The sequence below is a fragment of the Ailuropoda melanoleuca genome, chromosome 10 (assembly GCF_002007445.2).
Source record: "Ailuropoda melanoleuca isolate Jingjing chromosome 10, ASM200744v2, whole genome shotgun sequence".
Taxonomy (NCBI): Eukaryota; Metazoa; Chordata; class Mammalia; order Carnivora; family Ursidae; genus Ailuropoda; species Ailuropoda melanoleuca.
In genome coordinates, this window is record NC_048227.1 from 88183977 (window position 1) to 88210329 (window position 26353).

Below are 26353 nucleotides of genomic sequence, written 5' to 3' on the forward strand. Positions count from 1 at the left end.
AAGCAGAGTTTGTGTCAAAGCCAAGTTGAGATTTTTTTTTTTTTAAGCCAGGCTTTTTTCTTTTTCTTTTTCTTTTTTTTTAAGATTTTATCTATTTGAGAGAGAACAAGAGAGACTGCGCATGCTAGCACGAGCAGGGCGGAGGGGCAGAGGAAGAGGGAGAAGCAAACTCCCCACTGAGCAGGGAGCCCCACCCGAGACTCCATCCCAGGACCCTGAGATCATGACCTGAGCCAAAGGCAACACTGAGCCAACTGAGCCACCCAGGCACCCTACCCAACCTTTTTCATCTGTTACATTAACTAGCCAACACCATCCCATGTTTCTTGGGTTGTCTGGTAGGTTCTGAGTACTGTACTAAGACATGTGGAGACAGAAAGGTAATTCATGGTCCTTCTCCTCACACATGCACAGTCTGTCTTGACCCTATGAACTTAGTCAGTCCAACAGGCCAAGAGCGCCCCTTCATGAGCTCTGATTCTTACTTGTGTACAATATTGTCTGTGGAAGATGGAGACTTAGTTACAAACACATATACTTTGGTGAGAGACTGAGTCCTCTTACCATTCATCACACCCTGCTAGCTCTCAGGGTTAAGTGTACCCATGTGCAGTTGGTGATGCTTTTTCTATTGGGATTTTGAAAGTTAAGGAGGGAAAGGAAAGGAAACTAATAACAATTCAATGCCTGTTTATGCCCAGCTATGGTTAGTCCTCATGACAATCCCATGTGTACTATCCCCGTTTAACAGATGAGAAAACTGAGAATCAGAAAAGCCAAATAAATACCCACAGTCCTCCAATTTAATCACTGACATCAGCAGTATTTGAATCTAGGTTTCTCCAAAGACAAAGGCCAGATGTTTCCCACTAGACTAAACCTTTTCTATACGAATGCTAGAGAATGCAAGCCTTCGATTTCCTCATCAGTAAAATAAAGACAAAAGTCTTCCACATCGTTTAATCTATCATAAAATGGGAAAGTATTGAACATGCTGAACAAATTCAAATGAGCTGAGTTCATTCAGCCTCTTCATGAATTGTGAACAACCAACTGGCAAATTATGACTCAAATCATCAAGAGAATTAATGTTTGCCTGACTCAGCAATGCTGAATTACAAGTCATCCCAGTGCAAAGATTTCTTCTTAATCATTGCTAACATTAAAGAAAGCAATATCTTCTGTTCTCACCCACACCCTTTTGCAAAACTCATAAGACTTTTGCTTAAAGATTTTTCTTCTCTCACATTCTTCTTACCCTGCAGCCTCTGTTAACTAATGAAGGTATTTCATGGACTTAATTGGCAGAGAAAATCAAAGAAGGACATGTGAATAGAATGGAGAAAGAAATCCAAGGGCGGGGGGGGGACACTGACATAGCTGAAGCAAAGAGCCACTTTGGAGATTATAAATGAAACTTTACATTGAAAACAATTTGAGGAACAATTAAAGAAAGGTCTTAAATTCCAGACCTAAGAGTTTAGATTGGATAATATGGACTAACAGGATCAACTACGCTATTGTCTTCTGTCTTCATCAACTTCTGTGTGGCTTTTACCAAGGTCTCTGCTGACCTCCATTTGCCAGAACATCAGTAGACACTTTTCAATCCTCATTTTGCCTTCTCAGTAGCATCAAATGCTACTGACTGCTCTCTCCTCGTATCTTTCTTCCCTTGGTTCCTTAACACAACATTTTCTGGTTCTCCTTGTTTATCTCTGGCTACTTCCTCTCCTGTGCATTGCAGGCTCATCTTCTTCCATCCAGCACAAGACATGGAGTTCTCCAAGGCATGTTCTTAGGCCCTCTGGTCTTAGTATATACTTTTTCTCCTAAGTGAGCTTATCTACACCCAAGACTTCATTTACCATGTAGCTAAAGCTTTTTTCCAAGCTCCAGAATTACATGTACTTGATCATCATAAGGCTTCTAATGTCTAATATGCTTGTAGCCAAAGTTAGGAACATACCCCCCCCCCAAAAAAAAGACCCTAGTTTGTTCCTAGCATTTCCTATCCAGTTTTACCAACAGAAATACAAAGGGAAGAAGTCAGAATGACTCTCAATGTCTTATTTGAACACTTGTTTGGGTAACACTAGAAGAACAATAACTTGAAAAGATGGCTGGTGATGAATTTGGTTTTAAACTTACTGCATATGAACTACCTAAAAGTTTCAGTACATTAAGATTTGGTTATAGTGACCTGGAGGCCAACTGAACCATTTCTGTAGAGTATGTGGGCCAAAGTCATATTGGAGAAGGGGGTAAATAAAGACAGTAAGGGTCTTCTACTCTTACAGACACCCCTCCCCATGCCACTATATCAGGTCAATATATATAATTGTACTCAGTGTTTATTAAATAGTTGGAATTTACTACTATCCTCTGATTCTCTTTAAGAGCCATCCATTCATTTATTCTTTCATTCATCCATCCATGATCATAGATTCCCTATATGGGCTCGTTAAGGCCACTGTATTCCAAGTTCACTCAAAACCCTCTGGTGTACTGTGGTCACAAGGAAGAATCAAGGAAAGATTGCAGTTGGGACAATTAAACGATGACAACACAAACATCTATTGAACACTTATTCTGTGCCAGGTACTATGATGAACACTTTATATACATTGTCTGATTTATTCCTGAATACCATTAGGTGAGTTATTCTTTTTAACCCCATTTTATAGATGTGTAAACTGAGGCTTAAATAAGCTGACTCTCTGCCCCAAAGCTAGTAAGTACGAAGCTAGAATGCTACCCATATCCAACCTCAGAGCCCTTCCCTTAACCAGTTGCTTCTCATCTCACACCTGCAAAAGCTCCTTATTCATTGATCAGTACATTTTGCATAGAGAAAGCCCACAGTTTGCCTCATTCTTACTTTCACTCCTTTAAAGTAGCAAACAAAAAAAGTGTGGCTTTCTCTTTGACTTCAGCTCTTTAGCTAAAAAGAAAGGGGAGAAAATTAAAAATGAGAGTCCCAGGGTTTCAAACACACGCAAACAGCCTGGAGATGACCTGGGAGCCTCATTGTAACCCACGCACAGCTGATGTTCCAGAGGACTGGGGAAGGAAGAAGGAAAGCATTGCTTGCTCTTCGATGTTGGCGACTTGCCACCCTTGCAAAGCTGGATTTGGGGGTGGCGTGTGAATATTGATGGCCTTGACCTAAACAGACAGGTTTCCCCTGAAAAGTAGCTTTGGTTAAATGTCAGAATCTACAGAGGAGAAGTATAAAGCTATTACAAAAACACATAAAAATCTTAACACTTACCTTTCCTCCTTATAAAAATGTCTCAAATGCTGGAGTCGAAAGTGTGTCAACTCACCTGGAGAAACAGAATCACCTCCAAACTAACCCCACAGTGGGTTGAGTCCACAAAAATGAAAAGTTAGAGGAACCCTCATTCGCTTAGAGTTACCACTGTCTCCAGTGAAAAAGAGAAATCCAGTTAAGGACACCTCCAATGAGAGCAATGAGCTAAGCAAACAACTCTAACCTTGCAGTGACTTAAGGAACTTCTTGAAGTTCTTTTCCTTCCTTGATGTTAGTGCAGTAATTTAAATGGGCTGGTAATCCTTGGACTCTGGGAAAAGCAAATGGTTAGTTTATGGTCAATTTCTCTCAATGATTATCTTTCAGCAAACGTGTGAGTTATAAGAGAGAGAGAGGGAATCTAACTCATCCTACTATTGAAAAAGAGACTTAGATGACACACTCAAGGTGCTGCTGCTAAGAGGATTTCCACAATTGCTGCAGCCCAGCCATGGACGTGGCAGTGAAATAAATAACAGAAGGCAACTGGAGAATTTGCAAGAGGAAGTGTTTTCATAATACGGCTTAGCAAAAAACATCTCTATATTAAATCTACTTGCAAATTTAAACTGTACCAGGGGAAGGTAAATGGGTTTATATAATCCGAGTAGGATAGGAAATATTAAATACTTCATGTTGTTAAAACAGGGTGACATAATCACCAAGATACTTTTTCTCTAGGAAATTGAAGGCTCCATCCACAAGCGAGAGGTAGGAAGAATTATTTACTGTGGGAAAAACATTACCATACAGACCCGCCTGATGTTTATGGTGGTGCTGGGAAACAGAAACTGGCTTCTTTTATCTGACTGTATGGGAAGCTGAAGAGCCAAAAGGGCAGCAGAGGCAGAAAAAATAAGGAAATTCTAGAAAGCTGTGGCCTTCAGATGGAGGAAATTGCTGCCAGAAATCCCATTTACTTACTACTTGATCATATATGCGTTTTAAGAAGTAGGGATTCTTAAGGGTATCTAGAGTGAAGGAAGGGATTTTAGGCAGGATTAGAAAAAGATAGAGGCAGCCAATATACAACACACAGAACTAAAATCGAAGACTTATTTTTTAAAGAAAGGTTTACAATCTAGCAAGTGGAAGATCTTAGAAAGACACATAACAATTATGCTTTCCCTTCGAGTTTCCCAAAGGGCCGGAGAAAGACACTCATAGGGGACCACACATGAGAATCATGCAATGTATACCTTTCTGCCTACACGTTATCAATTTTTCAGCAATTTTCAATATGCATGATTATTGCAATCCTTTCTAAGTTCTCACCTTTACATTTCTCTGCAAACAAATCTGATTAGCTAGCCTGAGATATCATGCATCAAATGACCACCTGAGTTAAGCGGGAGACCATTCAGTTAGCAGGGCAAAGCCACAAGGAATATGTGTTGGGGCACATATGTCCCAACAGACTGACTTGAAAACTTGAAACTGAAAACTCCAGGACTCCTGGCCGTGACAGTGGACAAGGGAAATCAGATTCATCCATTGCCTCCCCTCAGCCCAATCATCTTCTGACCTCACGGTGTGCAAAGGCATGTGGCCTTGCCCCAGTACTGCTTCTGGTGACCTTGCATTTTGAAATGTCCTCCGGCAAAGCCATAGGGATCCAGTATTCTTCGTTTTCTGTGTCCTGCGATTTTATCTGGTTTTCTTTCTTTCTTACCACTGACTTAACGTTTCTCCCTCCTCCTCACTGTTTTATTTCTCATATCTGGAACGGGCTCATTTTTACCCTGTTCCCTGCTCCTCTTCTCAGCTTCTACTATAAGCTGAGCCCTGTTTCTTCGTATTTCTGTGTTTTCTTTAAAACATTCAAGTATTTTCCTATACTTAGGCAACATTTTCTTTAGTGCATTCTTTAAAATTTTTCATGAAGTTATCTTTAATAATAAACTAATATGCACAAATTAAAGAGCATTTGAAAAAATACAAAACTGTAGAAACAAGAAAGATGGTCACTCGTGGTCCTGCAGACAAAGGAAGTCATTGTTAATGTTATAATGTCTTCCTTTTAGAAACAAAAACAAGATTTTTGAAATTACATTTGATAATATAAGTAGTCTTTGATGTTCTTTGATGTCTAAGTATGATAATATAAGTATTTTTCTTGGTATCTATGTAGTATTCTGTGGAGTGGATATATCTTAGTTTAAAAACTATTCCCTCACTATAGATCATTAAGGTAATTTTTAATTATTTTGCTGTTGTAAATAGGGTTAGGGAAAATATCTTTGTTCACTAAGCTGAGGAAGAGTGTGTTTTTATCTTGTGTTTATTTGTTTTATTTAGGCTGATTATTATTTCTTTAGCACAGACCTAGAAGTTCAATTCAGTCTTTGGGAAAGGGTTCGCAGCCCTTGATAATAGGGTCAGTTTCCATCCAAAACAGCTGTTGCCATGCATTCTTTGTCCAGCATTCAGGAGCGTGCATTTTTCACCTCCTCCTTGCAACACGGAGTATTCTTATTTTAAAAGAAAGACTTGCTAATTTAATATGTGAAAATAGTTTGTCACTTGAATGTTACTGCTTATTAGTAAGAGTACATGTATTTCCATGAATTTGTTTATTATTCTCCCTTATTCATTAGGTCTCTCACCCCTTCTCCACCTTTCTTTTACCTTGTGCCCCACACTGCCACCAATTTCCTCTGCTTTTCCTGATCCCCTTCTACTAGCTTCCCCCCCGTCTCCCGCCCCAAAGTTAGTTTTAAAATTCTTTTTTGTCTCATGTCCAGTAACTTGTGGGGCAGTGGGACCCAAATTGCATTTGAAGATCATTTTTATAGTCATTCTCAGCAGGCATCTTCAGGGCCCCCAGTTCGTTTTTTGTCCCCCACTGTGAGAAACTGATTGGCAGCTGGTGACAGGCAGGGCACTGGTCCTTGGCACTCACAGGAAGCCCTGCAGGAGGTGCCCAGAGCCACGGTGGAGGAAGTGCGGCCAAGCCAGCACAAGGTGGGGGACCAGATGTCGCCCGATTATGTTCCATTGAAATCCAAACAAAGCCCCAGATTCAGGATCATTTCCTTGAGACTCCCCAGTTAGAAACTGGAGCCCATCCAGAATCTCACAACAGCTGGTCTCCCCTTGATAGGATTTATGTATCTTGCAGAAAACTTTACCTGTGTGTTATTGATTGGTTTCTGTAAAGCAATCAAAGAGTATCTCCAAGACCCAAACCATACTGCTCTCTGCCGAACATAAAAAGAGACTGTATATCACTGAAAAGCCAGCAGTCTTATTACAGGCTTGGGAACTCTGAGAAGAATGCATTTTCCTGGTTATTTATGCCGCTCATGTTAACCCTGAGGCTGTATACTGACATTTGCAGCTTTGCAGTGACAATGCTCCACTCTTGTTAGGAGACTAAGCCCACCCTTTGGAAATAAATTATATTACAAAATAAGCTTTTGGGGACACCAGCAGATGAGAAATCACGCTTATGTTTCTCATCATCCAGTTCATGTTGGGAAATCAGAGAGTCTTTCCAAAAGCTCATTACTTGTGATCGCCCAGGTCATTTGCATTTATGCGTTCTACTTCCCTCCTCTGAAGCGAGGTGACTGGAAGATTGGCCGTTCCATTTTCTGAATATCAGGGAGGAAAACAAAACAAACAAACAAAAATCACCACCCCCTCAAACGACGTTGTACTTGGTTGTGCCGAGCAGCAGAGGAAGGTTTCAATTTTAAAACAAAACAAGCATTTTTAAGAAAAACTAAATATTGTGAAAACACATCAATTCATATACTTTGCTAAGTATGTGTTCCTGCCCTAAATCCGGGAACTATAGTTTATGCAGTGGCTTTATAACTGGCTGCCCCTGCTGTCTCAATCACCGGATAAGGTCTCAGTGGCTGCTCTCTCTCCTCTCTCTCTCTCCCCCTTTCTTCCACCCTCACTCCCTCTCCCTGTTTCTCCCCCACTCTTTCACCCCTCTCTCTCTCCCTCTCTCCCTCTCCCACTCCCTCTGGCTGCCTGGCGGTCCTCAACCCAGATTCTCAGACCTCACAGTGAGATTTTGGAGCTAACCCTCTCCATTAGAAACAAACAAAATAAATTGTTTCCATTCCCCTAAGGAATGTGCTAAAGTCTTTTTTCCTCTTTAACATGGATGCAATTTAAGTTTGGCAAGAGCTGAACACAATATACCTCATTGGGAGGGGAGAGCTTTGTGAGAGAGACCCTTATAGAAAGACCGGCTCATCCTCCCTGTGAACTTAAAATGACAGAAAGTAACCCGGTCATGCCTTTGGCCTCACCGTGTTTCTGCAGAAGCCTCACCCATTCCCTCATGGCGCAAAGAGGTGGAAGCACCTACTGTCTGAAAGCCCTGTGTGCATGTTCCTTCCCTGCTGTCCCTGCAAGGCTGTGAAGTCAGTGCCTCTTAGGATATGCATTTCATTTGCTGAATCTCTAGCTCTTCCCACACCAGGGGCATCCAGATACCGTTCAGTGACATTTCTCTTCATTACTCTGATTTAGAATCCTGCTTATCTGTAATGCTCCATAGGTGATGAATTAAAAGGAATCAAGGATAAGACTGGGGCCCATTTCCTGCAGGTATGAAACGGAAATCACCTGAGATGATCTGTCAAGAATCGATCAAAGACAATAATATGACCAGGGACAAATTTAGACAGAGCCCAAGAATATGCACATGACTCAGGGAAGCAAGCTGGCCCTTGCCTCTCTCTCCTTCCCTTTCCTGTTCCTCATCTACATTTGTAAACCATCTCCTGCTCAAGCATCTGAAGGATTCCAACATCTCTGCTCAAACACCGGAAAACACCTTGTTTCTTCTAGACTGAAGCAATCACCGTGGTGGGTCAGACCCCAGATCAGCTAAGGCCAGAGGAAGGGGTCCTCCTCCACACTGGAGAAGGATTTATTTGAGTTTCCTTAACTCTAAGGATGCTTGATATTCTTAACGCACCCTCGCTTTCCCTACTAATCTTTTATGCTTGGTCATATTCATAAATTTAGCAAAACAGTTATCGAATCAATTTACACTTTCAGTGTATTCCACTTTCATAACCCCTAAGGTGCTCATCCTCGTAGAGCACAGCACACAGCTTTGGTACAACCCTCAGCTCGCTTTATTCCTAGCCCCAGCATTCCGGAACTGCCTGCTATAGCTAGTTCACACAGCCCATAATGCTCCTCATTTTATCCTGTGGGATAGTCTTTCTCTTGTCCTTTCCCCTCCATCCTCTCTGATTTTTGAGAGCGAGGGTTCTAAAGCCTCTGAGTGAGCTCTGCTCTCATCCTGCTTTCTTCTTTAGTGGCTCCCAGAAAGCTTCGGTTCATGACTGTAGGAGCAAGAAGAATATTGAGTCAGGGAGATACATTGGCTGGAGCAAGGGGTCGGCCTAAAGACAAAAGCCCATGAACAGCCCTTGAAGGCCAATATCCACTAGTGAGGAGGGCTCCTGTAAAGAGACACAAATTTCAGGCAGCACTACATACACTGGGGATTTTTCTGCTTACCTAAGATAGCTGCACAATGGGGACCTGACTGCTAGGGGTCAATGAAAATAGGTGTGGGGAGCAGCCCACGAGTTGCATTTAAGCTTACAAAAATGTATTTCTGCCCTTGATTAGGCTGCAGAGGCTAATGAAAATGTCAGGTTTTTGATTTGGCCGAACTCTGTGAGCTGTGAAGTAATACTGTTGATCTCATTCTGATCCGAAGCTGGCCAAAATGTATGTCTTTGATTAATTATATTAAAATGGGGAGGATTATGAGTTGATATATATGGTTTGGGAAATAAAGTTGTTTAAAATATTGGTCTGTGGGTGCAAATAACAAAGGATAGGCCATAAGGAAAAATAAAACCTAGGGTCACTTTGTTAAGATCTAGACTTGGAGCCCAAAGCATACTTCTTCCTCCAGAAACCCCTCCCATAAGCACAGTCTCACATGAGAATGTGTCGTCCATGTGACTGGCATGATTCCTAGAATCTCAAATCCATGCTCACCAAAACTAGATGGTCTAGCCTATGCCTTATTCAGCTGAATAAATTGTTGAATAGCTACAAATTGATAACAAGTTGTAAAGAGCCTGAAGTGCCAACTATATCCTAGTTAATAAGAAACCCAGTGGCATGTCAAGGAGGCTGATTAGTCGTGCATAACCATGTGTAAAATTACAACAGCTGACTTTATAGCCCCCAAATGAAATGGTTAGTGAGGGATTTTACCATATACTGACCAGCTGCTTGCCTCCTAAAAAACGAAGTTCTCATCCATGCCAATGTCAGCGCATTCATAGTCCTGCAGAGCAGTTGTGAACTGTCAGGCTTTCATCATGGTAGATATTCCCTCAATGAATTTCACAGATAGAGTTTTAGCTGACTGCATTGCTGACTCTATAGCCAAGACACAGAATGAGCTGGCAAATAGCACTTAAGACCATCCATGTTCGGTGGAGGCAGTGTTGTGCCACCCAGGCCCCCTCTGGGACAAAGCACTTACTTCGCCAGAAGCTGGGAGTGCTGCCCTCTTCAGTGCTTCCAGATGTCCTCTCCTGGAACCACCCTATCCCAAGAAGAACTGTCTTGATAGAGGTCAGGTCCCTTCCCTGTGGCAGCCTGTGCCCTATGACTGGTGTGTGAGGGTATAAAGACCTGGCCCACCTACTCCAGTTAGAGGCAGCTCTGAAGGTCAGAGCTGGCTTCCGAGCTCGCTGTGGGTCAGCCATGCTGAGACCATGTCCCAGGCTCCATTGTCCCTCTGCTGCATGGCTCTTCCTTCTTCTGCCCTGACATGCGCTGATGCTCAGAAACTCCTCAATAAACCTTCTGCGCGTGGGTTTCCGTCTCAGGGTCTGCTCCACAGGGAACCTGACCTACCACACTGTGACAGCCTGGTCCAAAGGTGATGACGGTTCGGCATGCAATATTGTCATTGAAAGGGCAAGCATGAGAACAACTGAAGTGAAAAAGACAGACAGTATCAAGGCTGACAAGGATGTGGAACACGTGGAATTCCGTACACCGCTGATGGGAGTGTAAGTTGGTGCAATCACCCTGGAAAATTCTTCAGCATTGTCTACTACAGCTGAGCACCCAGTCACGTACAGTGCAAATCCCCACTCAGTATATAGCCGAGACAAATGCCAACATGTGTTCGCCAAGAGGAGAACACAGAAGAATGTTAATAGCAGCATGTTTTCTAAGTGGATCAAACTGTAAAGATCCACAGTGTCATCAACAGTAGAATAAATGAATAAATTGTGTTGTATTCATGCAGTGGAGTACTATACAGCAGTGAGAGTGGAAACCCACAGCCCTACACCTCAACACGGGTGAATCTCACCAACGTAATATTGAGCAAAACCAGCCAGGCACCAAAAAAACAAACAAAAAAAAACTGTATTTCATTCATGTAAATTTTAAAGTGAAACATAACCACTGTTGTGTTCAAAGTCAGAGTACTGGTCACCTTGAGGGGGGAATTAGTTGTGACAAGAGGGGGTTTGAGAGGGATATTCTGGGGGACTTACAATGCTCAGTTTCTTCATGTGGGTACCGGTTTTGGGAGTGAGTTCACTTTGTGAACATTTATCTCCTGGACACTTACTGTCTGTGCACTATATGTGTCATAGTTCAGATGAAAGTTTACGCAGTGAGGGAGGAAGAAAGGGCAGATATAAACACTGGATACAGAAGCGTATCGTCAAGGATGTAGACATGAATTGTCAGGACTTAAACAGGATCCCTCATTCGACTGCTACAGACTCTTCCAGATGAGAAGCTTGGGGTCCAGAAGGACTCCAGTTGGCTTGAAGTCATGTAGACTGCTAAGGGTGAATGGCTTCCTGGCTCTGTCTTCTCTTCACCTCCCCATAGAGAGAAGATCTTATGCGGCCGCTTGAGTCCCCATTCATCCGTACTCAGTGTTGGCCGTACAATCAACAATGCAGCCTAAGCAGGACACAAAATGTACAGGGGAATATGGCTTGCAAAAAGACCTAGAAGGGACATTGAACTTAATGCACTGTGTCCAGGGTAGCAGAGATGTTATCCATTTCCTGGAGACCTCTCTCCACCCACTATCTACTGTTGGTCCATCCATACTTTTGTAACCATCAACTTTACTTTGTGTAGAAATTGTGTCCTTTTCTGTTTGCAAAACCAAGTTAAGAGGCAACAGAAAAAAAAGTTGCGAGCCGTGAGCTAAATTGTCACTTTCTCCCCTGACTTTTCCCTGTAACCTTTGGGAGAACATTTGAATACTCTGTGCTGCGAAAGCTTCTTCTGATAGTATTACTTTAAATCATGGAATCATTGTGAAAAAGAGCTAAGTTATAGCTGCTTTGTATGTGTTTCAAATAACGTTTCTGTAAGACTTGAATTTAGTTTAATAGATAGTAGAGATAAGCTTCAATATTAAAACTGAAATCTGCACCATTCCTTAAGTAGGCTCTGTGCGTGTGTCCATTTGTACCTATGCGTGTGTGCATGAGTATGTTTATGCGTGTGTATGTGTGTGCATGGATGTGTTTACACACATGTGTTTGCATGTGTGTGCGCATGGATGTATTTGCAAATGCACATTTGCATTCATGTGTATGCGCATGCACATTCTCTATTAATATGATGCCATTTACTAGGTACATGTCACTCTCTGGAGACTCACAGTTCTCTGCCTTCGATTACACTCAGACTAGTCCAAAACCCCTCTGAACTAATCCTAATCAACTTGGAAGCCACCACGCTCAGGCATGAAGCTGTCAAATGTGAGTGTTTGCAGATGTCAGTGCAGGATGGCAGGCGGCCAGGAGGACAGATGAAGGCTTAGTCAGTGAAACACGCATGCCAGTGCATCCCAGCTCTGGAGCACCATCGCCGCCGTAAGGAAAATGTGTCGTGACAGTAAATCAATAACCTCTTGGAGACGATTGGTTTCTGAAATATCCCTGATTAATTATGCCAGCACATGCTTGGCAAGAGTACTTTGCTCCAGCATTAACCTAATGCTTTTTGCATGAAGCAGGATTATAACTGTTTCTCATAAGTCAAATTTGACATTTCAAAACGGGCTTTAAAGGTTTGGGTTATAGATTTTATAATGTCTTCATGTCAAACATAATTGCTCTTATTGCTGCTGGTAGACATTTGCCAATCAATCAGAATAACATTTATTTTATCATAAACAAGGGTAAATTAAAACCACTTGGAATCATTGGGTTTGGAGACTCAGTGAAGAAGATTCTTTAGGAAAAGGACAAGAACCATATGATCCTCTCAATAGGTACAGAAAAAGCACTTGACAAAGTACAGCATCCTTTCTTGATTAAAGCTCTTCACAGTGTAGGGATGGGGGAACATACCTCAATATCATAAAAGCCATATATGAAAAACCCACAGCGAATATCATTCTCAATGGGGAAAAGACTGAGAGCTCTTCCTTTAAGGTCAGGAACACAGCAGGGATATCCATTCTCACCACTGTTGTTCAATATAGTACTAGAAGTCCTAGCCTCAGCAATCAGACAACAAAAAGAAATAAAAGGCATCGAAATTGGCAAAGAAGAAGTCAAACTCTTACTCTTGGCAGATGACATGATACTCCATGTGGAAAACCCAAAAGACTCCACCAAAAAATTCCTAGAACTTATACAGGAATTCAGCAAAGTGGCAGGATATTAAATCAATGCACAGAAATCAGTTGCATTTCTATACACTAACAATGAAGCAGAAGAAAGAGAAATTAAGGAGTCAATCCCATTTACAATTGCACCAAAAACCATAAGATGCTTAGGAATAAACCAAATCAAAAAGGCAAAAGATCTGTACTCTAAAAACTACAGGACACTTATGAAAGAAATTGAGAAAGACACAAAGAAATGGAAAAACATTCCATGCTCATGGATTGGAGAACAAATATTGTTAAAATGTCTATGCTACCTAGAGCAATTTATACATTCAATGCAATCCCCAATCAACTTTTTTCACAGAGCTGGAACAAATAATCCTAAAATTTGTATGAAACCAGAAAAGACCCTAAATAGCCAAAGGAATGCTGAAAAAGAAAACCAAAGCTGGTGGCATCACAATGCCTTACCTTAAGCTCTATTACATAGCTGTGATCATCAAGACAGTATGGTACTGGCGCAAAAACAGACATATAAAGCAATAGAACAGATTAGAGAACCCAGAAATGGACCTTCAACTCTATGGTCAACTAGGAAAAAATATCCAGAGGAAAAAAGACAGTCTCTTCAACAAATGGTGTTGGGAAAATTGAATATTCACATGCAGAATGAAACTGGACCATTTCCTTACACCATACACAAAAAATAGTCTCAAAATGGATGAAAGGCCTAAATTTGAGACAGGAATCCATCAAAATCCTAGAGGAGAACACAGGCAGCAATCTCCATGAACTCAGCCACGGCAACTTCCTACTAGACACGTCTCCAAAGGCAAAGGAAACAAAGGCAAAAATGACTATTGGAGCTTCAAGATAAAAAGCCTTTGCACAGCAAAGGAAACAGTCAACAAAACCAAAAGAGAACTGACAGAATGGGAGAAGATATTCACAAATGACATATCAGATAAAGGGCTAGTATCCAAAATCTGTTAAGAACTTATCAAACTCAACACCCAAAGAACAAATAATCCAATCAAGAAATGGGCAGAAGACATGAACAGACATTTCCCCAAAGAAGACCTACAAATGGCCAAAAGACACACGCAAAAGTGCTCAACATCACTCAGCATTAGGGAAATACAAATCAAAACCACAAAGAGATACCCCCTCATACCAGCCAGAATGGCTAAAATTAACAAGTCAGGAAATGACAGATGTTGGCGAGGATGCGGAGAAAGGGGAACCTTCTTACACTGTTGGTGGGAATGCCAGCTGGTGCAGCCACTCTGGAAAACAGTATGGAAGTTCCTCAAAAAGTTGAAAATAGAGCTACCCTATGACCCAGCAATTGCACTACTGGGTGTTTACCCCAAAGATACAAATGTAGGGATCTGAGGGAGCACCTGCATCCCAATATTTATAGCAGCAATGTCCATAGTAGCCAAACTATGGAAAGAGCCCAGATGTCCATCAACAGATGAATGGATAAAGAAGGTATGGTATATATGTGTATATATATATATATATATATATATATATATATATATACACACACATACACACACACACACAATGGAATATTATTCAGCCATCAGAAAGGATGGAAACTTACCATTTACAACAATGTGGATGGAACTGGAGGGTATTATGCTAAGCAAAACAAGTCAATCAAAGAAAGAGAATTATCATATGATCTCACTCATATGTGGAATTTAAGAAACAAAACAGAGGAGCATAGGGAAAGAGAGGAAAAAATAAAACAAGATGAAATCAGAGAGAGAGACTCTTAACTATAAGAAACAAACTGAGGGTTGCTAGAGGGGAGATGGGTGGGGGGTTAGAGTATAACTGGGTATAACTGGAATTAAGGAGGGCATGTGGTGTAGATGAGCACTGGGCGTTACATGCAACTGATGAATCACTGAACTTTACATCTGAAACTAATGGTACACTATATGTTAACTAATTGAATTTAAATAAGATAAAAAATTAAGCTCATACAGATTTGAAGTCTCTCACCTCAGAAAAAGCCAAATTCATTAGGGTTGCATGAGGATTATATGAAATCGTATAGTAACAGTAGCTCGTGTGGTATATGCAAAAAATAGTTGGAGTTATTTTGTGAGATCTCCCATTTGAGACATGTTGCCAAATAATATTGTCTAACATTTACTACATGTGATTGTCTGTGGTAAGTCTTTACATGAATTAAAACTCACATCTCATAATGATCCTTTGAGGCATATATTATTATCAGTTCTATTTTACAAAAGCTGAGGCCCAGAGAAAGTTGCTCAAGGTTGCCGACGGGAAGGTGGTAGATTTGGGCTTAGACTTGGGCTATTTGGCTTTGGAGCCACCCTTTGAACCATGAAGCTATATTGCCTCTGGAGCACCTGGGAAGACTCAAGGATGGGGAATAGCTAGTGAAAGAACTGGTATCAGAGAAGGGTACCTGTTGGTTTTGTGGCTGTTCCCAAGAGAAGGAACCTGCCTCCTCTCAACCACGCATTCACCGTGGGAATGAGAGATGAATGGCTCTACATTCAAGTTTACAAGAAAGGCTATCAGACCAGACTTTTTGCTCATGGTTGGGGGTAAATCCCATGTGTACTGAGGGCCTCAGCTAGCTACAGGGGCAGGGGTGAGAATAACCTCAATCCACTGACATAGAAAGGCTCTCTCTTTCTGAGATGCTATTCATGCTACTATTTTGTCTTATCTTTGACCGACCCTCCTTAAAAGTGTTTTGAAGTTTTACAAAGCACTTTAGGAGGTGGGTTGAGGGGTGGTGGAAGAGAGAACCATGGGAGATGGTACAGGGAGAAGGCCAGGGAAGAGGAGAAGTAATCAGGTGTTTCTGTAGTCAGTAAAACCTAAAACCTTCTTAAGGATTGTGATGCACTGACAAGTTTAGGGAGCAAGTATAGAAAACAAAACCCACTGTTAGGAGCACTCTGAAATTAAAAAAGAAACTTCAAAAATAAGAAACTAGGATTTTAATGTTATTTGCATGCTTCTCAAAAATTATTCTGAGCTCAACAGAATCTACTTATCCATATATATCAGCATCTTCCACTGTAAGTGTATTTCTCTAAAAACACAATTCTGACCATTTGGTTCCCTTCTTTAAAACCTCCCCATGATCTTCAGATCAAAGTCCAAGTTTCTTAACATGCCTTCAAAGGCTTGTACTTTGGGATTTAACCTATTTTTCTAGATTAACCTCAGACCATTCCACTAGCAACTCTCACTGTTTCCCCAAAAGTCCTCATGTGTTCATGCCTTCGCCCATGTTCTTCTCTCTGACTGTAACCCCGTGATGTTTGGGACCTTCTCTGTAGTACATACTTGAGACAGGGTCATTTTCTGCTCACCAAAGAATCATCCTTCATGGTTCTCTGCACCTCCACAGTTAGGTGGGGCCATTGTGACTAGTTCTGCTCCATGGCCTATTATTAAAAGAAGTGATGTGGACACTTCTAGAATAATGCATTTCCAAGCTGGGGTGGTTATATAATACATTAACATACCACAAATTGCTACAGATAACATGAAGGAAGGAGACCCCAATGTAGTGGGAACAGTTCTTTAGGGAGAAGGAACAGACCTTACTGGCCACTGTATGCTCAGCTCCCTGTACTGCATAGGAAATTTAATAGGGTCTCAGTAAACTTGTGTTCAAGGACCATGACAGTATGACTTTCTCTTAAGTAAACCCTCTTTTTCAAATAGTTTTGTTATTTAAAAACCCAGCAGTTGAAGAGAAATAAAAAATAATTTCCTGGATGCAATACATAAGTAATTTAAAAAAAAATACATTAATCTTGAAAGCACAAAACCTATAATTTTCTATTACAGAAGAAGGGGGCTACCTTGCTCCAAACCATATTCATACGGGACTAAGTCACCAAACTAAAGCTGCATATCCACAAAATATATAGAGTTATTAATTTTTTGAAGTGAGAAACAGTAACATATCTCCACTGACCTTTTTAATTTCATCACACTCTTCAATCCGAGTTTACAAGCAGATTTCAGTGATCTTAAAGAAACTTCTTTTTTTTTAAAAAAACCAAATTTTAAAGCCCAAGTCTGTTTCTCCCACCTCATCTACGTCAAACGCCATGGAAGGAGTCTAAAAGCCTGCTACAGGACAAAGTCCATATAAAGCCCTCCATGATTTGGGTTATGCCTACCTGACATGTGGGAACTGAACTCTCGTTCTCCTCATGTCCTATATAGGTAACGGACCTCTCAGTGATGTGTTTGTGCCTTCACACACTTCTTCCTGGCTCTGTGAATGAACGTCTTCCTTGATGCCCCAGTCACACTTAAAGACCCAGTTCGTATGCCTCCTGCCATGTGAAGTTTTGCCGTGGCCTCCCCCCACCCGCCCCGAGCAAACCAGATCCCCTGGGCCATTGTACTGTCACAGGTCTGTAGGCCTGCAAGTGTCTCATCATATTGTAATCTTTTGACTGTCTGAGGACAGTAATTAGAGGTGCTATTCTGTGAGAACTGCGAACACTCACTGTGCCATGTTCATGGAGGAAGGGAATATAGGTCACTTTCAAGTTGCTTTTACAATTTAAGGTACAGCATGGATCACCTCTGGCATCACATTCCCAAAAAGAATTCCTTCAGTGGCCCCTGGCTGCTGGCTCCTCCCTGAAGCTCCCTAACTGTGCCACAGACCCTTAGCACCTTGTGGATACCTTCCTTAGGAAGATTCAGCAAGAGGTATGAACTGGCCTCAGGTCGTATTAAAAATGTTTTTTAAATGCAAATATAATAGCCCAGTAAAATGGTGCCACTGTCCCACTGTAATTGTTTCTGTGATGTACCGGTTGCTCTTAATTGCAAAGATATGCCTGTCTTGGTGTCATGCATGGCACTATTTTGTTAATTTGGCCTAATTATTAAAACCATATCTTAATGATGGTTGGAGCTAATGTGAGGACTGGTGAGTCCCACATTGGATACTGAGCTCGTGAAAAGTTTTGGAAGTGCCTGGAACATACTGGCACTCGATAAATATTGGTTCCATCTGAATCTAAGTTCCTGACCCTTGGTCACATTTCTAACCTGATTCTTTTTTTATTATTATTTAAATTCAATTAGCCAAGATACAGTACACCATTAGTTTTTTGTGTAGTGTTCAATGATTCATTAGTTCTGTATTCTGAGATGCCCGTGTAAGCCAGCAGGAACAGCTATCCACCACCACAGCACAATCAAAAAATCTCTGGCAGTTTCTGGAAAGATTCTGTGTCATGATTGTACATATTGTGGCATAGCCCCACTAACAGCTCCTTCCACGATTTAGCTATTGTGAACAAAGCTGCTATGAACATTGGGGTGCATATGGCCCTTCTCTTCACTACATCTGTATCTTTGGGGTAAATACCCAGTAGTAATGGCTGGATCATAGGGTAGCTCAATTTTTAACTTTTTTANGCTCTTTCAGAGAAAAACATGCAGCCAAGGATCCTTTATCCAGCAAAGCTGTCATTCAGAATTGATGGAGAGTGGCTGATGTCGTAGAGGTTGCTGCCTATGTTCTCTTCTATGATTTTGATACCAGCCCTACAAGAGATATTAAGGGGGGTTCTATAAAAGTAAAAAGGCCCCAAGAGTGATACAGAACAGAAAGTCACAACCGATACAAAGACTTTAAAGAGAAATGGCATCATTAAAATCATATCTGTCAATAATCTCTATCAATCTAAATGGCTTAAACTCTCCCATAAAACGCCACAGGGTTGCAGATTGGATAAAAAGACATGACCCATCCATTTGCTGTCTACAAGAGACTCATTTTGAACCCAAAGATGCATTCAGACTTAGAGTAAGGGGATGGAGTACCATCTTCCACGCAAATGGACCTCAAAAGAAAGCTGGAGTAGCAATTCTCATATCAGATAGACTGGATTTTAAACTAGAGGCCATAGAGAGAGATACAGAAGGGCACTATATTATTCTTAAAGGAAGTATTCAACAAGTGGATATGACAATTATTAATATATATGCCCCCAACAGGGGAGCAGCAAGATACACAAGCCAACTCTTAACCAAAATAAAGAGACATATAGATAAGAACACAGTAATAGTAGGGGACCTCAACACCCCACTATCAGAAATAGACAGAACACCCTGGCAAAAACTAAGCAAAGAATCAAGAGCTTTGAATGCCACACTCGACGATTTGGACCTCATAGATATATAGAGAGCACTACACCCCAGAACCAAAGAATACTCATTCTATTCTAATGCCCATGGAACATTCTCAAGAATAGATCATGCTCTGGGACACAAAACAGGTCTCAGCCAATACCAAAAGATTGAAATTATCCCCTGCATATTCTCAGACCACAACGCTCTGAAATTGGAACTCAACCACAAGGAAAAACCTGGAAGAAACTCAAACACTTGGAGGCTAAGAACCATCCTGCTCAAGAATGACTCGATAAACCAGGAAATCAAAAAACAAATTAAACAATTTATGGAGACCAACGAGAATGAATACACAACGGTCCAAAACCTATGGGATACTGCAAAGGCAGTCCTAAGGGGGAAATACATAGCCATCCAAGCCTCACTCAAAAGAATAGAAAAATCTAAAATGCAGTTTCTATATTCTCACCTCAAGAAGCTGGAACAGCAACATAGGGACAGGCCTAATACACGCACAAGAAAGCAGTTGATCAAGATTAGAGCAGAAATCAATGAATTAGAAACCAGGAGTACAGTAGAGCAGATCAACAGAACCAGAAGCTGGTTCTTTGAAAGAGTAAATAAAATTAACAAACCCCTGGCAAGACTTATCCAAAAGAATAGAGAAAGGACCCAAATTAATAAAATTATGAATGAAAAGGGAGAGGTCACAACCAACACCAATGAAATTGGAAGGATTATTAGAAAGTTTATCAACAGCTTTATGCCAATAAATTAAGCAATCTGGAAGAGATGTAAATCCACTTTTTAACCCTTTAAATACCCTTAAATTCCTCCATCGATACCTCAACTTCCTACTCATCTTCTCTCCATTTTTCTGGCAAAAGAACATCTGTTCATAAATCAAATAATTTAGCACTTAAAAGGTAGAGCTACAACCTACAGATAATCTGTTCCAGTGCATTGACGGTGTAGCTCTGATGCTAGATAAGATCATTTATGTGGCATGGGGACCTGGCATTAAGCAATACCGAATCCCGCAGTGAAAAGGTAATTCCCTCTCAATTACCTTTCAGTCCTTCTGATTCCATTTAGAGGAGTCTCTATCTCATGCTAGTGTGCCTTTAATGCCCCTCTAATGCTTACTAACCTCCCTACTGAACACATCAAGCTCAGGCCTCAGAGTCTGAGCCATCAATCAGGCCCAATATCTAACCAACATTTATTAAGATCGGTTAGTATTCATTGTATTTATTTTTGTGATTATCTTCTATCAAGTGATATTCTCTTTATGAGAGTTTGTAAGTCTCATAAGTCTCCCTTTAAATCCGTTTATTTTTTTAATCTGAATTAGGAATTTAAAAAAAAATCGGGTAGCATGTGACAGGGCTGCAGTATGATTTTTGACTTTTGTAGGCCCTAGGCACTTTGCATTTCTGGGTCTTTACTGACATTTATTTATATGTACATGTATATGTATATGCATTTATTTAGATATATATTTATATAACTATTTATTATATATTTTATATATTATATGTGTATATATGTCTATATATTATATATGAACCATTTTATACTGCATTATTTTAAAGATTAATATAATCTTCAACTCTGAAAGTTCATATTTATCTTCTGATTGTAGAAGTTAAAACATTTTCATGGGCCTTGGACACCATGTCTACCCCACCTAATGCCTGGGTGAGCCCTACTATGTGATACAGCAAAGCTTAAAATACTAGTTTGTCATGACTGAAGTTTGAGATTCATTAGTTTAATGCAACCCCCTCATTTTTTACCAAAAAAAAAAAAAAAAATTGCGGAGCTTCACAAATGTATTTGAACCTGACTAAAGTCTTACAATGTGGTAGAACACAATCAGAACTAGATCCCAAATGCCGGTTTCCTGATCTTTCTACTTTATTACACTGCATTCTTCCTTGGAGCCTCTCCTCCAGAAGGCTTTTTCTTATCCCATCTCCTTCACATCATAATTAAGTCATGGATCCCTCCTTGAATCTCTCCCTCTGCTCAAGGCTGAGTGTCTCTGTGTGGAAGTGACACCTGGTGGATCCTCTCTGCGGGCTGACCTTTGCCTTGGGATGCTGGTCAGTTCCTAGTGATAATCACTGCTCCATAAAGGAAACCCCCCTAAACCCCATTAAGAAAAACCATAAAGGATGCCAAAACCTGAGAAAGAGTTGGGCTTCCCTTCTTGGATGCAATTTTTTGAACACAGTCTCATTAAAATTAGCAGCACTGGAAACTGGAGCTTGAGATAGGATAACTGCTTGTATTTTAGACCAGGGGTTTCTCAGGCAGAGTTTATAGATTAGATCAAAGGTTTATTCCTTGGACTATCAACATTTCATCTTACTTAGCACTTAAAAACAAACAGTAGAACCTCAGTAACTCAGCTGCGGGCAATTGCTCTATTGACAATGCACTGCAGAAAACAGTCCAATGCAATTCTTAAGAGCCCCCTCCGGCAAGCAGACTTTATCTCTTTCTTTGCTCATCCAAAGTGTATCTACACCTGAGAAAACTTTAAAAGGTATTTGTGAGGGCGCCTGGGTGCCTTGGTGGGTTAAGCATCTGCCTTTGGCTCATCAAGATCTCAAGAGTCCTGGGACCCAGCCCGAGGGCAGGCTTCCTGCTCAGCAGGAAGTCGGCTTCTCCCTCTGCCCCTCCCCCATGCTCATGCGCGCAATGTGCACACTTGCTCGCTCTCAAATAAAAAAATCTTTTTAAAAATAATAATAATAAAGTAAAAGGTATTTGTGTTTGAGAAATAGATCATTCCAGGGTATGTTTTGTTTGTTTGTTTGTCAAATGATCCTTTATTGAAGTATTCTCCTTTGCGGTTCGTAATTAGCTGGGCATCCCACTGTACCATTGTTGGTATCATCTACAAAGTCATGAGGATGGCGGCCATCAACACTGCAGCCCGCAAACTGGGAAGTCCCCAGGTTCTCTTTAATGCCTCCAGAGAGCTCTCTGACTGTAAAGATAGGTACCGCATGTGTCAGGCAATGTTGACAATCTCGCTGAAAGTGAGACTTCCACTGTGCTTGATGATCTTTTGCTTCTCTCTGTCTCTGACTGCTTCCTGGGGGTCTTTGACCAGGGCAGAGGCAGAAGGTATTACTCAATTTGGGCCTGTTTATTCCGAATGGCCATTTTTACTCTCATTTTCAGACCCTTCCAGTCACCTGTTGCCTTGCATGTCATCACCAACCCTTTTGGGAGACAGACGCAGGGTCCAGTCTTGGGGGCTGGGGCAGACATGGCACCGACTTCCCAACTCATGCACTTCAGGTCTATGACTTGATCTCATTGGGTGGGGTTTCGGCAACATGGGAAGGCATCTGCTAGATCAACCTGGTTACAGGATGACCAAGAAAGTTGCACTTTGACCTCCTCTGATCCAAAAGCTGGAAGAGCTCCCTCCAGCTGGCTCTCTCACTGTACCAATGAAAAGTCCTGACTTTATGTCAGCTGATTTTGTTGTTTATTATTATTCAGAATGCTTTTATGCCACAGGAAAGAACACATTTGGCAAAATACATTTTTTACAGTGAAGAGCTCTTTGTTTGTTTTGAGGCTCAAGAAAAAAATAGTTCTGGTCAGTTGAGTGACAACGTAAGTGATCTTCAGTCATGCACTCCCACTGGTTTATTGAGTCAAAGATTATTTAACTATGTCTTTTAAAAATATAATTCTAATGTGGAAAACAGAGCCTGGCATTTGGAGACAGAACTGGTCTTGAACCCGACCTCCAGACATACTAGCTCTATGATCTTGGGCAAGATAATGATCTTTTCTGAGTCTTTGTTACCTCATCGGCAAAATGGAGTTAATAATTCCCATTAAAAATGTTGTTTTGAAGATTAAATTATCTCCACAAATATTTATTGAGCACCTCCTATGTGCCAGGCTCTTTTCTACAAATACCACAGTGAACAAAACATAGTATTACCGTTTTTGTGCAACAGGTGGTCTTGAATGGACTTGAATATTTCCTTCCTGGTTCTTAAGTCACTCAAGCAGAATATTGCCTGGGAGTGGATTAGAACTGGATTTCTTGTACCTGTAGCTCTAAAATAATTATCCCTCTTGCTGCTACAGATTTTGGATTACAGTTGAGCTGCCAAAAATTACTTAGAGATTCAGCAGGACCATTCATAGATTTTTATCATTTTCTTAGTTTATAAAACCTTAGCTACCTGCAGAGCAATGTTTATATTTGGTATAAGTATTTTATACTGCTTTTACTCTTTTTTTTTTTAAGATTTTATTTATTTATTTATTTGACAGAGATAGAGACAGCTAGTGAGAGAGGGAACACAAGCAGGGGGAGTGGGAGAGGAAGAAGCAGGCTCACAGCAGAGGAGCCTTGATGTGGGGCTCGAACCCATAACGCCGGGATCACGCCCTGAGCCGAAGGCAGACGCTTAACCGCTGTGCCCCCCAGGCGCCCCTATACTGCTTTTACTCTTATCAATATGTATTGTTTAACAGTAAACATCATTTGCATTACACATTTGTAGAGAGGTAGATATGCATTCTTTAGTGCCTGAAAATTCTGAGGTGTGTTGTGACCCTGAGATTTGCTAAGGGAACAACTGGAACACAAAAAGATCTCTTGTCATTGATTATGTCATTGATGGAACAAGTAGCTCCTTTTTAGTGGTGATGATGCCATTAATGAAGTGATCTAGGAAGATCTTCATTTTTCAAAGAGATTTTCTGTCTGGCATCATCAAAATACATCCTAACCCTCCAGGTATGACATCCGATAATCACCAAGTAGGCTAAGTAAAAGAATGATAACTGGATAACTAAGAATGTTCAGATTAGTTATTTGAACTTATATAATTTTATAGAAAAATGGATGATTTTCCACTCAGTTTGAAACAATGGATAAGGAGGTAGAATTTAAATACTTTTTAATATTAACAAATCAAAAATAACATCATCATCGTTCTATAACCCACACAGGCCATAAAATCAGCACTATCTTCAGTATAAATGATTTGCAGGGATTTTTTTTTCTGTGTGAGATTTGACAAGACTTGGATTTATCGTTAGCTATACATTTGAATTTTATACATGAATGCACCATTGCAAAAACTACTGTTGGCATTTCAAATCGTTGGTGAAACTCCAGGCCAATGTCATCTGAGGTGACTAGATTATAGTGAATAAAACAATAAAATAGATCTTTAAAACACATACTGTCTCTGTATCAATACACATGTACATTTTGCATGGTTCCCTTCAGAGCTAATTATACTGTTTTAGCATAACGATAGAGAAGCAAAGGATAAGGAAATATAAAACTACCCAACTGTGGAATCACCCACCTGACATTCTAGGAATACCATACTCTAGTTACTAATATATTGACAGTCACCACAGTTATCTAGAGGAGAATGTTTAAAGCAAAGAATTTCCACTATCTTAGTATTTCTTTAAAAATCCTGTATTCCTGTTTTTTTCTATAATATAAACAATACGTTGCCTCAAAGATGTTCACTTTGATATCACTACCATGTCTTTTCCTGCCAAGGCCCACCTGCCACCTGGTGCCATGATACTTATTAGAGTTTGAAAATTATAACATTCAATTTCCTGCATTTTCCTTGAATAGGCAAACAATACAGTGAGAGCAAAGCAAAGATTCTTTCATGGCCATTAAGGAGGTACTAAGTAGAATTCAAACTTACTCGTTGTTGGGTTCTCAGTTCTGCCATCTTCTTACTCTTGAAAAACTTCAATATTTGAAGATAACTCTATATCCTAACTCAGTTTTACCTAAGGAGACCTTTGTCCCTTGTATCTGTCCATCAAATTTCAACACCAAGATGAGCTGACTTCCCTTTCTTCTTACCAAATTTCATCCCCATCTTGGCCCACTGGACTGAGGATCAGAGTGGCGACTGGGTCCAAAAAACAAATGGGAACGTCCCATTAAGCTTCTTTGGAGACTGTCTACAAACATCATATCTAAATCTGTACTCTGCTGGTACAAACCAGTACATCCTTTCTGGAAACCAATTTGGCTTTATATCTTAACCTGCTGCTGGTACACACATAATTTGTCATTATGCCTTTAACTATAAGAAAATCATTTAACATTCAGACATTCAGACAAAGAATTCTATGAAAGATATTCATCATGACATTTTTCATAAACAAAAAATTAAAAATCTTTCACTACTTAATGTCCAAGAACAGGAATTGGTCAAATAAATTTCGGTATATCCAATATATCCATAAAATGGAGTTTCAAGCAACTATGGTCCAGGTTAATATTCTAGAAGACTTTCTAAAATGGCATATCAAAAATTCTCATGTTGGGGCACCTGGGTGCCTCAGTTGGTTACGTGCCTGACCCTTGATTTCAGCTCAGGTCATGATATCAGGGTTGTGAGATCTAGCCCCCAGTTGGGCTCACATGCAGGGGGTGGAACCCGCTTAAGATTCTCTCTCTCCCTCTGCACCCCCCCCAAAATTCTCATGTTACAGTCCAAAAATAAAATTCCATGCACTGTATGATCTTAACTATGTATAAATAATATGAACAAGGAGGGGGGAAAAGACATCTACCAAAATGTTAACAGTGGGTATTTTTATTCCTTTCTTATGTTCCGTTTTTTTCCCTATACATCCTTCAAAATTATTAAATTTCCTGTGACAGTCATAAATAAAATAAAGTTTTAAAAATTCAGATACAGAAGAAAAAAACACTAGTAGAGCGATCAATGCACCACATGTTTTCCTGTCCATCCTACCTCGTAGACGAGCCATATACAGCTGCTCTCTGCTATGGCACTTGTGCTAGGAATTTGCACTATCCCTTCTGCTACTGGAGACAAAACAAGTATTGAGGGACGATGATAAGAATCTGTGTCACCTGCTCTCTGTTCTTTTTCAGCACACTACAGTTTTGCCCTTTATATTAATCGAGATGAGGACATCACACCACGCATATCCCAGCAGGAGCAGCGGACTCGCCGCCATATGTACCTTCTCTGTTGGCTATATATTATGGTAAGGACAGTGCCTGCTGGGCTTTCGTATTGTATTAGATTTTGCACTGCTAAATTTGGGCACATATTTCATTATGGATATAATCACTAACAGATTCACACTGCCTGCCTCATTTGGTCCAGGACCTGGGCTTTGTCTCATTTCCCCAGATGCTTATATTTTTAGAAAGTATATGCCAAACCTCACACAACAGG

The 26353-nt window shown here is 40.6% G+C and overlaps 1 protein-coding gene across 8 annotated transcripts in view; it reads left to right on the forward strand.

Moving 5' to 3' along the window:
• Positions 1–26353, forward strand: part of AIG1 (androgen induced 1) — a 243070-nt gene that overhangs the window by 166697 nt on the left and 50020 nt on the right. For 3 of the 8 annotated variants that reach the window (XM_002912631.4, XM_019796197.2, XM_011220730.3), the window contains exon 4: positions 26044–26159. The exons of 3 other annotated variants lie outside the window; for them this stretch is intronic. In XM_002912631.4, coding sequence (XP_002912677.1) covers positions 26044–26159 — 116 coding nt within the window. Of the gene's footprint in view, positions 1–7838; positions 11731–26043; positions 26161–26353 lie in introns of those variants that run through there. 2 more of the 8 variants (XR_004628158.1, XM_034669217.1) reach the window with 2 other exon arrangements.